The sequence below is a fragment of the Podarcis vaucheri genome (genome assembly GCF_965113315.1).
Source record: "Podarcis vaucheri genome assembly, chromosome: 2".
In the NCBI taxonomy this organism is placed as follows: Eukaryota; Metazoa; Chordata; class Lepidosauria; order Squamata; family Lacertidae; genus Podarcis; species Podarcis vaucheri.
In genome coordinates this window covers 26,051,137-26,066,280 of record NC_138760.1, presented here as the reverse complement: position 1 = coordinate 26,066,280, position 15,144 = coordinate 26,051,137, and the positions used below count along the sequence as shown (strand labels likewise).

At 44.4% G+C, this 15,144-nt stretch overlaps 1 protein-coding gene across 2 annotated transcripts in view; it reads right to left on the bottom strand.

Annotated features, from left to right (window-relative positions):
- The window catches only part of IKZF4 (IKAROS family zinc finger 4), an 87,919-nt gene extending 73,099 nt beyond the window's left edge, over positions 1-14,820 (bottom strand). The window contains exon 1 of one of the 2 annotated variants that reach the window (XM_082212544.1): positions 14,683-14,820. Coding sequence is in view for 1 of the 2 variants with exons in the window: in XM_082212543.1 (XP_082068669.1) it covers positions 11,802-11,804 (3 nt within the window). In the remaining variant the exon portion in view is untranslated. Of the gene's footprint in view, positions 1-11,801; positions 11,903-14,682 lie in introns of those variants that run through there. The other variant, XM_082212543.1, reaches the window with a different exon arrangement.
- Positions 14,821-15,144: the final 324 nt, after the last annotated feature.

Genomic DNA, 15,144 nt, shown 5'->3' with positions numbered 1-15,144 from the left:
TTAAAAAAATAAAATAAAATTGTGAACGGGTGGCTCTGGCATGGGTTCGGGGCTATCACTTTTTGTCTGGGTTTTTACCTCTTGAAATATGGCAACCCTTGTCTGATCTCAGAAGCGCTGCCTAGTACTTCTAATTTCTGCTTCATCACTGTTCACTGCATCAAACATAACCCATAACCTAAAAAACAGGTTAAGGGTTCTAGCTGGGGTGATGTCCCCTGCTGGAGCAATGCCCCTACCTGTAACAGCTCCCACAATCTGTGAGTCATGTTGCAGAAAAAGTCTACAATATCCTTACACTATCACAGATCCCTCTTCAAGCCTAGAAAGCTACTGCCTTTTAGTAGAAAGGCAAGTAAGGATGTTTATTGTGGAGTGGCACATTTGGGGGAATCAACCTTATTGCCTGGACTTCCCTAAGGCAGCAGACCTCCTACGTCAATATAGGTAGTATTATGCTACTTTAGGAGGTGAGGAGGAGATCATAAGCATCCACAGGGAACATGAATCGGGAGGCAGATCAAATCAACTCTCTCTTTTTTTTTATCTATACCCTGTGAGCGTTTGCCAGCCATGTGTTACATGGAACTGGGGAACAGCTTTTGGTGGAAATCAAACATTCAACTCTTTTTTGAGGTCTGTTCACATGTTTTTGTACTAGAACTCCATCGTATAACACATTATGGCAATATTATAGCTTCCTGGGAGTGAGAAATTCTCGCTGTTTTGGAATTCAAGCCCAGATATACGGTGAAGTTTCCAGATTTCAGGTACAGCAAGAGAGAAACAGGGCCAGTGTGCAGAATCCCCTCTAGGCTCAAAGAATTAAGAACATTAGCACATTAAAAGTAGAACACAGTGGCTTCAGAAGCCCTTGAAGTTCCTTTCACTTTTGAAATAAGGGCTTCCCCCCCCCCAGTGACAAAACTTAGGGAATAAAACCTTCAGAAGTAGTCCAATTATTTTAAACATGCATCGCCTCCCAACCTCTGCATGATGATGTTTACATGCATCCTTTTGCAATAGTTAAGACAGATCAGCATTTTTATTTTTTTTTTTAAGGAAAGCAATAACTGAAAAGCTTCAGTGAAAAGAAACCCAGCTGGACCTTTGCATATCTCCTTTTTGCTCCAGACTGTGTCCGCATCTCGGAAATGAGAAAGTCTTATCGGGTTAATGCAGACCTTTTCCTTAGAGTTACTGTCGCTCCCTACAAGATACTTCCAACTGGGAAATATCAGCCGCACCGGGCAAATTTCAGTCTTACAGGATCTGTTGTGTTTTCTGCTAGAACCCCCCCCCCAGGTTCACCAACTGGAGCCAGGTAAAAGAGAGAAGCACTTATAAGCTACCAGAGATCTGACAGTAGATCCTACCTTCCGCTTACAGTTTTAACTCTTTCTTGCAGAGAAAGAAGTGAACACAATGCAAGGTATTGCCCCAGGGCTACAAATTACCCAGGCCAGAAGTTTTCAACCTTTGAGTCCACAGCTCCCTTGACCAACCACATTCTTTCTGCAGCACTTCTGTGGGGCTCAGGAGCCCAGTTATGTCACCCCTTGCCTGCAGAGCCAGCAGCCCCTCACCCCCTGTGGAGTGTTCCCTCAGCCGCCTCTCCTCTCCCCTCTCCTTGGGAGTCCTCTGGGCAGCAGTCGCCACCGCCCCTGGTCTCTGAGCTTCCCCCACTCTGCCCCAAAGAGAGGTGCCTCCTCACACTGCCCCCCAGGGGCCTGGGAAGAGGAAGCCCCCAGCCTTAGTGGCCTAACAGACTGGTCAAAGGTGAACATGAGGCCAACACCTTACCTTGGGAGGCAGCAGGGGCAGCAGCGGGTGCTGTTAGGCCTGTATGGCGGAAGGCTCCCCTTCAGCACCGAGCACTCAGCTCCTAGGCAGGCCTTGCACACAGCAAGCACAAGAAAAGCCAGCGCAGCGCCTGCCCACCCGGCCGCCCACTTGTCTGTCTGTGCCCAACAGCAAGGGCTGGTGGACTGGCTGCCTGGGCTCCTTCGCCCGCTTGCTTGCTTGCTTACTCCGGGGCTGCTTCAGGTCCTGGCAATTAGCACCCCCTTGCCAGCCCCAGAGGCACCAGGAGCTTGCAGCCAGGGCTGCTACAACAAACAGCTATGCAAGCCTTGGGGAGGCAGAAATGTGAGAGGGCATCAGAGGAGGGAGGGAGGGAAGGAAGGAAGGAAAGGGGGGCAGAGGTCAGTGTGGCCTGCAGCACCCCTGACCATCATTCAAGGCACGCCAGGGTGTCACGGCACACTGGTTGAAAACCACTGACCCAGGCTATTGTACCAGTGCAGCAGCTCAGGGTATCCCAGAACTGTATTTTTTAAAATGTGATGCAAATACACACACACACACACACACACAATAGAAGTAGACATGCTATGTGGGCAGAGGGGTTGCATGGCAACAATACAGACAGTCTTATACATCAACAAAGTCCAGGATCTTCTTGCACTGGCACGGCAATATGACAAAAAAAAAAAAAACCCCACGGCATTTAACTGACAAATTGCATGCATCCTGAAGCTCCCACATGAACCTCAGGATACCAAGCAGGAACAGGATACCAACTACCATGCAATGAAGCAAGTGTTGACACAGCAGCAGCTCTTGCAAGTGTCAAACAACAGAGGCAAACATCAATCATGTAAGGAGATGGAATTCAGCAAGCCTGATCAACCTTTTAAGATGCTACTCTGCATCTAAAAAAAACAAAACAAGGTCAGAAGGGAAACATTTTCAGGTTTCCCGATATTATCATCACTGAAGCACACAGCGACCTAACATTCCAAACAAATTACTCAGCATTACCTGGAAGACAGATAGGACAGCAAAGCAATGCACGTTATTAACCTCCAATGAATCTGTTGGTGAGCAACTGTTGTTGGGCAGTGCGGGGACACACTGCTTCTGATACAGCGCTTGTGGGATTGGGTGGGCCCGTGAGTCTGCATGATGAAAATGTTAACACCAAATTATAGGTCACATTTATTTAAAATAATTTATGCTATGCTATAACCATGCTCTTAGGTTGGCAGTTTACTACAAATATTGAAACAAACTAAAAGGTACATTGAATTTAATTTTATTTTTAATGCATAAATACCACATCTCAGACAGAACTACATTAAAGCCACAATCTATGAAAAGGCCTGGGGAAATAAAATGTGTTTGCCTAGCAAGTTAAGTACTAGGCAAGCATCTTTGCGCAGCCAGGGTGCCACCACCAAAAAGGCCCTTTACCCAGTAGTCAGCCCACTGAGACCCCCCCCCCCCGGAGAAGGGCTTTTGATGAAGATTTTAAAGTTAGGGTATGTGCATATGGAGACCAGGGATTCTTCTGGTACACTGGTCCCAAGCCACAAAGGTCTAAATCGGCAGATTGAATTTGGCCTGGAAACAAACTGGGAAGCCCATGACAAATTACCAGTGTGATATTCTCATACTACCCAGTCCCAGCAATCATGTACAGAACTCTATGAAGTTCCTGGACTATACTCAAAAGGCTCCTCCACACAAAATGTGTTACAGTAAACCAAACAGGAGATTTAACAAGTAGCGATAACTGAAGCCAAGCTACCCTGTCTATGTAGAGTCATAGTTGATACACAAGCCTAACTTGGCAAAACCAAGCCAAATAAGGAACCTGAGCTTTCCAGTGGGGAAAAAATGGATTAAGGTGCAGTCTTGAGGACTCAAGCAGTTATTACTCCAGCACTACCTTCTAAAATGGTTTGTCTGCATAGGAATTCTCTAACTCAGGCAACCTACCTAGAAGCATACCATGGTTGGCGGTATCGATACCTGCTGAGACATCCAGGAGAAATAGGACACACACAGCATTTCCTTCCCAGCAATGGTCCTCCCACAGGGTAACTATAGCATGTTCTGCATCAAAACCATGCCTGAAATTATCTAGAAGTATGAGTCTTATCTAAGAATGCCTGGCGCTGACCAAGAACTAACTGCTTGAGCACCTTGCCCAGGAAGGGAATGTTAAACACCAGCCAGTAGCTTTTTCAAACCTTCAAGGTCCAATACAGGTTTCTACAGATGTGGCCATACCACAGCCTCCTTAAAGCCCACATGGGCCACCATGTTTCTCAATGGACGTAACTGGACACCCCCCTTCTACTATATTTAATAAGCTGAGACAGACAAGAATAAAGAAAACAGATGGTTGGCTGAACTTGGCCAAACAACTTATATAACTGAGTCATTCAACAAAATAACCCAGATGGTGCCTTGGTTGCCTCCATTGACTGATCTGCATTGCAGTGGATAGGAGGGATGCCCTATAAACATCTCTTTGTCAATTAGATTTGGGTATGCTGAGACCCCCAAAAGCTGCGTGCCACACCCATGCCTGACGCTCCAATAGGTCAGGACTAGGACTTTCAAACATTATGCCTTTCACCTACTAAGTTGTAGGTTGACTTTCCTAACAAAAACTGTGATACAAGATGATGTAGATTGCCTTCAGATATTTCATATCCTCTGGATTAACATATTTTTTCATTTGTGCTTTGATGTTTGTGATCAAATAAACTAGACCCATTCTTCTTCATCAGCGATTACAATGAGGTCCCTAAGTGACTGCAAAAGTTAAACATTCTTTAAAGTGTTAATGGCATCACTGCGATTACCGGACAAAGCAAAGCTATAATTTTTTATTTCATTATATCTTCTTCTTCTTCTTCTTCTTCTTCTTCTTCTTCTACTCTTCTTCTTCTTCTTCATGATCCACCTTGAATTTTTATAAGGAAAGGCACCACGCAAATATTTTAAATAAATAATAAACAATCTTAACATATGGCAAGTTGCAGTAGACACTTCCCAGACTGCTACAAGGAAATTGCTTTGCAGAAATTCAAGAACCAAAGATGAACTCAATGAGCCCTGACCATTGGATTAGACTGGAACAGGTCATAATAATCTTAGAAAATAGGTAATACTTTTTCAGCCTGGATGTTTCTGCTCAATCTGTATCATATGTCTTCAGTAAAGCAATTCCAGAATAACTTCAGGTAGGCTGTTTGGGCAGTAAATTACCATCCCTTAAAGATTTGTGCCATTTTGACAAGATTTATCTAAACGGCATCTATCTGCCGCTAAAACCCACTATGCTTTTAAAAACTAAAATGAGTGATTGTGTTTGTGTTCCCGTTTCATCTGCATAGTTCACACTGTGACAGAAAAAGCCTGCTCTCTCGCCCCTCCATTTTCCCCAAGTGAGGGATAGCATGTATGCAAACAGCTCCTGAAAACACAAACCTCAGGAAATGTGCTGTCTGGCAGGAAATTAGGAAAATCCCAGTGATATATATTTATGTCTACCCAGGGGGTGCCTAGTATCCCCTCTCGCCTCCAAAAGGTGTCAGTCCCCTTTACCTGCTGAATATGAATATTGTCAAAAGGAGCAGGTGCTACTCAAACCAACCTGGAAGAGTCCCTAAAAGTGAGCTGAGCTTTGCAGCTTTCGTCCCTGCCTGAAAGGATAAAGGGTCCGTTCCATCCTTTATCCTCATCTATCAGGAAACCTTGCAACTAACCAACCGCACTCTGTTACATGTGAATAGGCTGAGGCGTCTACTTGTAAGTTCCTAGGTCAGTACAAGTTTCTTTTCCAGCATGTTGGTAAGGTCCCACCAGGAGTCTCAGATCTGCACAAAACTGGAGAACGGCACAAGTAAATGTACAAGTACTTCTTGCACACTTCTTGGGTGGGGAAACTTAAAAAAAACCACAAGGTGCATACACAGCTATTTGCCCTTTTGTCATTATAGGATCAACAAACCTGAAGGCAGGGACAAACAGAAAAGGGAACGTCTACTGGTATGCATGGGAAAGCCCCAAATTTCCTACTCCTTATACACAAATTCAAATACTGGGCTAAAAAAGGTAAAGGACCCCTGAAAGTTAAGTCCAGTTGTGGGTTATCTGTGGGGCCTGCCTGGTGTTTGTGCATGAGTAGAATGTGTGCTTTTATTTAAAATGCATCACTGGGTTACTTGTGGGGCATAGGAATTTGTTCATTTTTTTCTTCAAGATATAGTCTGGCCCCTGACAAGGTCTGAAAAACCTTGCTGACCTGCTGAAAAAGTTTGCTGACCCCCTGGAATAGGTCATCAGGGGGTTTCTTTTTGTTACAACAAATCCAATGTTATCAGGTCTCATGAGTAACAAAAATTATACAAACACAAAAAAACAACCTAAAATAAAAAACAGAAAATGTATCAGTAGCACATAATGGTTATCATCTTATGCAGCAATTTCAGTATTCAGGGTAAGTATGACAGACAAAATTCTATGCATGACATTTCTACAAAACAGCTTACTGTTACCAAGTCTTTTTGTTTGTTTGTTTAGTTCTGCCTTAAAGAGAAGACAGACCTGACATTCTCAGGCAGGTCACAGTGGGTTCTTCACCCACAAGGTGAACTTGGAGCCACAACACATGTTACAGACATAAAGAAAATATAACAAACGCAAAGGAAGTCTGTCCATCCAATCTTGCCCCACTTCTTGCGCTGCATATAGCCACCTGCCATTTATATTTGTGTATACACACACCCTAAAGTTCAATCATAATGATAATAAATGTTCCACTGCGAGCAAAATGCACTTCACAGCTGGATTCAGGTGCTGAAACTGTCCAGGAATGAGCAATTATTTTAGTAGGTTAGCCCTGGAATATAACATATAATGCAGGTCTCAAAACAGATTGAGGGTATTTTAAAAAAACCAAAAGGCAGGGAAAGGGTAAGAAACCCTTTCCCAACCTCTATTGTATGCTGCCAGCCAGTGCGATGGAAAACCAAGGCAATTAGCAAACAAGGCCAAAAAAAGCAAAGAAAAAAAGCAGCATTTAAGTGCCCAATTCTCATTAAGAGACACTGGACAATCATAAGTCTCCAACCAGGGATCTCACCGAAGGGATGGGGAGGGATGGACATTTGGCAAGACTAGCACCCAAAATTCGCTAGTAGCCAGCAATTAGCTCCATAAGGCTTACAGAGTTAAGGGAAGATTTAGTAAGATCCATAAAGGCTTTACTGTTTCCCCCCAACCCATTGTTTCCATGAGCAGCCGTTTATTTTCCTCTGTAAAGACTTGTTTTCCACTCTTGCTGCAAATAGAAGTTAGTCAGATGAACCAACCATTTGAAGCAAAGGGGAAGAAGGGGGGGGGGTGGAAGAGAAAGAGGCTGGATTGTTTGAAACATTTGAAAAGCCAGCCTGGAAGAAACCCATTTGTATTTTTAAACAAACAACAAAAAGCTAATGTAGCTATCAAACTGGCAGCACATTAAACACCAAAGAAAATGTTTTCCTGGCGATCAGTGTGTGTGCTGACACTAAATGGCTTCTGGCGGTGGCATAGAGAAAACTTCATGAAAAACTGGGGAAGCCTGCGCAAAGGGGCAAGACGGAGACGAAGCAATCAGAAAAGGAAAGCCTACACAGCATTGTATCATTCTCTCATTCTCGAGGCTGCTGGGTTGCAAATGTTTTGGGGCACATTTGCAAACCTTGTAGAGTTATCACAGCTGAAAGACGGGAGGGAGTCAATGGTTTTGTGGAGATCTTTGATTAACACACATACCACGGGGGGGGGGCATTTCAAGTTTATGTGGGTCAACCGTTAATGTAAGATTTTTCCAGCAGCAGTTGCAGAGGAGGATCACATTAGTACAGGAGTAGGCAACAGATGCTACACTATTACTGTCTCCCACCTGCCTCAAGCCACGAGCAATAGTTAGAAGGCTAAGAATCTCGAACTTTCATTAAAACGTATTTGCAGGCCTCATGCATGAATACACAGGGGCTAAGACCTGGCCACAGTGATCCATGCGAGGGTCACCTCCACGCTTGACTACTGTAAATCGCTCTGCGCGGGGCTGCCCTTGAAGCTGTCCCAGAAACTCCAGCGGGTGTAAAATGCTGCAGCGAGGCTCCTCACAGGGTCTCTGCCATGGAAGCATATTCACCCAGTGCTTTTCCAGCTACACTGGCTCCCGGTGGAGTACAGGGTCAGATTTAAGGTGCTGGTTTTGACCTTTAAAGGCCTTCACAGCCTAGAACCCTCGTACCTACGAGACCGCCTCTTCTGGTATGCCCCACGGAGGACTTTAAGGTCCATAAATAGCAACACCCTAGAGGTCCCAGGCCCTAAGGAAGTTAGATTAGCCTCAACCAGAGCCAGGGCCTTTTCAACACTGGCTCCGGCCTGGTGGAACGCTCTGTCTCATGAGACCAGGGTCCTGCGGTATCTGATTTCTTTCCGCAGGGCCTGTAAGACAGAGTTGTTCCACCTGGCCTTTGGCTTAGAATCAGTTTGATTCCCTCCCCCACCTTTCTTTTTCCTTTCTCCTCCTGTGAAGACCTGCATCCTAATGTTTTAATGTTGTATTTTAATCTTGTTTTTTTAAATTGTATTTTAATCAACTTGTTTTTATTGTTGGTTGTTAGCCGCCCTGAGCCTGGTCTTGGCTGGGGAGGGCAGGGTATAAATTTTATTATTATTATTATTATTATTATTATTATTATTATTATTATTATGAAAACCTTCCCAAAGCCCTGCCCATTTCATGATTTCAAAGAACTGGATCAGTTTTGAACATTTTAGTTACCCATTTGGCTGGACGGAAGTCAAGACTTATCTATGCTAAACGGGATCTGGTCATAGCCGTAGGAATGCAAAATGATGCGGGCATTCTAGGCAAAGTTAAGCATTGTTAATTGTGTGCTTATCTTTCCCGTGTTAAATACTATAAACTTGAAATGCGTATGAGCAGTGGCCCCCTGGTTCACAATATGTTTCTGATGCAGCACACACCGGGTATCTGCTCCTCCATCAGCACACCACCAGCTTGTTTTACGGTTATGCATCTTCTACACTCCCACACTTTAATATTAAAAGTATTTAACATTTCAATTTAGCATTTCCTACATGCTCGTTCCAACAGAACTCTTGATATCTCCCTCAGGCCTATCTTTGCAGGCTAATGCACTTTAATTTTGTTCTTTAGAAGAAATTTACATACAAATTCCCTCAAACAGCTTCCACCAGGGAGCTGCTTTTTTCAAACAACTAAGCGCATATGACAACATGTTTCGGTCCTTCTGAAGGAAGTTAAAGACTTGCGATGAAGATGCCGCCAATAATAATTGACTTGTGGACCACCGCCAAGATCCAAACACTTCATGCAGGAAGATTCATGCTCCCTATCAACTTGATTTTGCAGAACAATTCTCAGAAAGATTGCAACAGAAAGAGGCAGAGAAATTTTCCACCTTCCCTATTTCCCATGCTACCCTCACCTCCCCCAGGAGCCAAAACTTCTGCCACAGAAACAGGGAAGAGACATTATGAGGAGTAGATTTACAAGGGACCAAGAGAGAGTAGCAGGTAGCCATAAAAGAAATGGTGATTGTTTTCTGCCCTAGTGTATATAATAAATCAGAAGTCAATGAACTTTTCCAGACATTGGAATCGAAAGGTCTAACACTGTACCACATTTTATTAGCTAGTGGATTGTTCCTGTGAGGATTCCCAGGCAAATCTCTAGTGGTGATGGACAGGGGAATTCCATGTCAGCAATTCGGGGAAAGAAACTTCAGCTCAAGAGAATTTTCATCCCCAGGAATGTGGGCAAACAATTCTCCTGTTAGTACAATTTGCTCGTCAAATTTGTATGGTAATCCCATAGGAATAATCCTCCAGCAGACAAAATGTTGAGAAACCGTGCAGTGCAATTTACGATCACAAACTAATTATCATATGGGCAATTATTTGAGTGCTCATCAATACAGTATTACAAAGACACAAGTTTTTTTTAAAAAAACACACACCAAAAAAGCCCCACACACTTACTTCTTCAGCACATGTCTAGAGTGAGTCACAAAAGTTAGTCCAACATTTGCCCACCGACCCAAGATGGAGTAGCGCTTACCATTAAAAGGTGTGTACCACTTCTGAACACTGATATTTTAACAAGTACTGAAGAAACCCAACGAAAGTTGCTCATGAAAGGCACACAGTCGTTCCAGATTGAAAACGTCCACAGTAACTCAGCTTCTCTCTCTTGCCTGCCACAGAACTCACCCTGACACTTTATGCATCTCTCCCTGCAACTGAACTCAGATAACCTCCATCTCGCAGGGTGGAAGGCCAAATACTTGTGACCCTATAATTCTATTACGTACTGGCTTCCCCTGTCTAAATCAATTTCAAAAAGAAATTTGTATCCCTCTTGGGGAAAAGGGTTAACTGCTAGGCACCATTACCATCAGCTATAAATGGCGACACATATAGAGAGCTGTGGCAAACCACTTTCATTCCACAAGTGGAGTCATAGAAAGCTAAACCAACAACAGTCACACTCAGATCAAAGTCCACCACCAAATATAACTAACATTTGCTATCTCCCACAGATCACTAGGGTGTCAGGCTGGCAACTGCCATATACTTATAGAGTGCTTTGGAATGATGAAAAATGTTTCCTGTACAATACAATAGTCTAGTTCGCATGCAACAAACGAGTCTAGCTTGTGAAGTGTAAATCCAGGCTCCTAGAGGCTTATTCCTCTCCAAAAGCCCTGCAAGCGGAAGCCAAAGTTGGTCATTCTTTGGAATGAAAGAAGGTTGCAGTAGCTGGGTTCTCATGTCGTGACAAGCCAGACTCTAGTTTGTTTCCTCCCATATGGAGCAAAGTCAGCAATGGGGAGGAGCAAAGTGCTGGTGTAAATTAAACTATGTTTGTTTTATAAACCATGGTTTAACATTGCATGCAAATTAGTTCAATATGTACTGTCTTGTCACCCCAAGAAATGAGAGAGGTATGCTGGGTTAACCTTTAAAAAAGACTTTAAAAAGACTTGGTCTAAGGGCATAGAAAGAATGGTGCTCACATTATGGAAAGTCCTCCTAGTAATCAGGGGTGGAGAACCTTTTTTCTGTCTCCAGGACCATGTACCAGTGGTAGGCATGTCTAGAAGCAAAAGTAGTATGGCCAGACCTAAAACTGGGGGAGCAACAAATGTGACTTATCTGTATACAATAAGCTACGTTCCAGCCACGCAAAAGACAAAGGTTTCTACATATCTAAGCAAGCAAGAGCCACTATAACAACTAAAGGACACTCCTGAAAAGGGCTTGAATCAGTGCTAGTGAGGGGTATAGCCTGAGGGGAGCCCTCAAGACCAGATAGGGAGGCCCCAAGTCCTGTGACTTCTCTTCCCTGAAGTAAATGCTTGCCAGAGTCATAGCAAGTACACATGTCAATATGGTTGTGCATAGGAAACATGAGAAGCTTTAGGTATTTTAAGATTCTGCACTATTTTATTTTTTGATCGTTTGAGACACAACCCACTCTGAGTCTCCAAGGTGAGCTGTTTATGCATCCAGATAAACTAACAGGAATAACTTCTGGGACAAGGGATTTCAGTCAAGGAGTCTGATCCAAACATGAAAATTAATCATTTGGCTGATCTTCTCAGTGAAAGAAAAACTTCAGGAGGCTACAGCTAACTTGAGTCAAAAGTCTTGCTGAGCTTTTGCTTGGATCTATGACAGTTCCCTGTTCCAGTTTTTAAGCTTACCTTCTCCTATGAACTAGAGTAATACAACAACATTGCTAAATAGTGTGAAAAGAATAAGAGGCAACTGAAAGATTCACCATCATGGTCAAGTCCGCCCTATGTAGGCTTAGTCCAGGCCACCAAAAGACTAAATAAGAAGATTGCTACATAATGTTAATGGCTGAGGCAAATCTAAACAACTCTTACCATTAAAGAGCAGGTACCAGGAATAGTTCTCTATGATTTTTTGCCATACTGGTAGGCTATTCAGTCTGAGGGAGGTTCTGACAAAACGTCCTGGAGTGATCTTGAGACCACAAAAAGGAAACAAGGTTGGAAGTGGTTGCTGAAGCACATACAGTCCAAACCATTTTAAAACAGGAAGCTGAAATACAAGAGAAAAGGCCACTTTCTCCTGCTGCTCAACAGCCTGCCTTCAAGGTGTGGTGGCAAAGGCCACACCATCCATTTATCGTGATTACAGATTTTTAACTTGTCAAAGCATAATCAGTACTATTCATAAGAAACAAAGCTTTCACCTTAGATAAGCCTGGAATACAATAGCAGAGGAAGTGTTATGGTTTCACATGGTTGTTAGCAACGAAGTAGTCCATGGAGAATGGAGAACCGGTGTAGCATAGCAGCTTGGAGAATGAACTAGGAATCAGGATGTGTCTGGTTCAAATCCCTCCTTTGCCATGAACTAAATAGGTTGCCTGAGGCAAGCCATTTTCTCTCAGCCTTACAATTGCTAATAGAATAATCACACTGTCCCTACCCTACATGGCTGTTGTATAGATAACAAGATAATGTATGTGAATAATTTAGAACAATCTCATTATATAAATGCTAAGCATCATAGTTCTTTGTATGCATGACTGCAAGCTCTAACCTTGGAAGTGAGTCGTTTAAAAACAGTGGGATTTACTAAGAATTAGCCACATATAAGACCGGAAGCAGAGACCTGACAGAGAGACTCCCAAAGCTTATCATAAAGTATTGCAGTAACAAATAATGTCCACATTTGATTGTCAAAGAAACTCAGTGAGGTGAGTTTACACAATACACTGTGATAGTTCAGAACAAATATGAAACACTAGCATCCTGAAGTGGGCAACAAGAACATTGTTCCCTTTAGACAAAGGAACTACCATGGGTTAGAAAGTGGCATGGTTTCTAATGCACAGATCCCGGGCTACCCCTGCACTTTACACCATTTGAATAAGTCAGCAGAGAGGTTCGTCTTGAAACCTAACAACCAGTTTGGGGATAAAAAGCCTATCTACAAAGCCAGTGCCAGCTCATGTGACTTAAATGCACCAAACTAAGAAACTTGAAACCTTCTTAAGATTCACTGGCCTGATACATGTCTAGCAGCATTAAACATATGCTAGAGAATGAATGAAGTCCTGCCTTTATCTGATGAGCCTCAACTGACTTGGAAAGAACATTTTGCCCCATGAATAACGCTTTCAGGTGTATATTGTTGCATTCATGACAATGAGAGTCAGCTTGGTTCTGAGACTCTCCTAGGTGGGATCCAATAACTCAACATTTACACATCTCCCAACAAACACCGGCTATTTAGAGAATTTGCCACTTTATAAATATAAAGAAGCAATAGAAAATTAAGGCTGATAATCCAAATGCATGCCAGGAAAAGCATGGCAGACACCTTTCCAACATAACCTTGTTAATATCACGCTGAAAATGTCAGAAACTCTTGCACTACTGTGTCATACTTAATAAAACCCCAACTATATTTTTAAGGAAGCTCATACACACAGAGAAGAGAGCATGAGGAACAAATTGTCCTACTCTAGCACACCCAGCTCTCTTAAGTATAGTTCCACCTTCTCAAACTCCACACCTCCTCTATTCACTGCAGATGCAAAAGCAGCCAAATTTGGGAGCTAGGCAAGCTGGAAATCAGTCCTTCAATTCCAGAACAAGATGCCCATTACAGCTTACCAGTATTTCTCTTAGCATGATACTATGGTAGTTTGAATAAAGAAAACAGTACTCCAAAAATGCAAATCCTGATATATTAGTGTAGAAGAAACTCAACTAAAGCAAAACAGTGAAAATGAACTTTTCATACTATAAGCCTAAAAGTTTCCACATTTCCCCAAGCAAAAGAGTGTTTTTTGTTTCAGTTTTAGACTGCATTTTTAGGGGAGATACTCGCATTCCTGTTACTTTTCTCTTGCTCTCTCACACATACAACCAGCCAGGAAAAAATATACTAGTCTCATTGTACAAGGGAAATATTAAAAGTTTAATTTAGCAAGAGCTGGAAATGGGAAGTGATTCAATTACTGATGCATAATAAGGGATGCATTAGAGGAGGCAACTACACTCAACGATGTACAACAGAGAAGCCTTTCCCAGGGAGAAAAGAATACAACACTCACAATCTATATGTGTGTGTGTGTGGCCAGGACCATGTGTGTGGATAAAAAACAGATGCACGGGCAATGCGGAGCCAAACCTATTCAAAACCTGAATGGTGGGATTCAAATCCATAGCCTGGCACAAGACAAGAGCCTGCATTTCGTCGCTGTTTCCAGCATGTTCAGAGTAACACTGCCCTGAAGTGACAGGTACCTCTCCTTCCTTGCTTCCCACTTCTTCTCCAACCCGTATGGCAGATACCATCCCGAAACCACCGCCTCCAGTCCGTCCCCGCCACTCAGGACGAAGCTGAACTTCTAAGTGCTCCTAGCCCTGGGGCTCGACTTCCTCGCCGGGCCCTTCTTGAAAAGCCTCTATTATTAGCTCCTGCAAAGGCGCAGCCCAAGTTTGCGCCTTTCTCCCTGCAGCCAGCTGTTCCTTAGTTACCACCTCTTCTCGCACAGAGCTGCTCCTGACAGAGCGCCGCACACTTTCCCCCTCTGCCCACAGAGGAATCTCCTTCCTCCCCTCGGAGCCCTCGGCGCCTTCACCCCAACTCCTTCCCCCCATGCCTTGCCTCACCCTCCGCTATCCGACTCCCCACTTCCAGAGACACCTTCCCCCCCCCGCCCGCCTCAGCCCCGCTTTGCTCGTTGTTCCCTCCCGGCCCCCGTCCGCCCCTCTCTTTCCTCACCTGACTCGGGGGGGCTCCAGACCCAGCTGCCTCGCCGTGGGGAGGGCCCCCCCGGCCCAGCCGCTGGGAGGGGGGTGGGGGGCGCTGGAGGGGGGCTCAATGGCTCCGCGACGGCGGCTCCATCCACAGCGCCTTCACCTGAGGAGGGACCGAGCCCCCCTCCCCTCCCCGAGCCACTTCCGGTCCCTCTGCTAGGCGACAGGCGCGGGGAGATGAGCGTCGAGAGGCTCGAGTGGTGGTCAAAGAAAGCGCCCAGGGCATCATCATTCCGTCAGGGGGTGGTGGGAGAGGGAGCGCGTCGAGCGCATCGAGCGAAGGCTTTAGAGGATAGGCAAGGGGGAGCGGGTAGAGAACCGAGCGAGTCGATACGGGAACTGATGGGCGGGGGGGGGGGGAGAAGGGTCGTCGCTGGGGGAGGCGGCGGGGAGGAGGGAAGCAGGCCGAGCACGGAGGCGCCTGGAT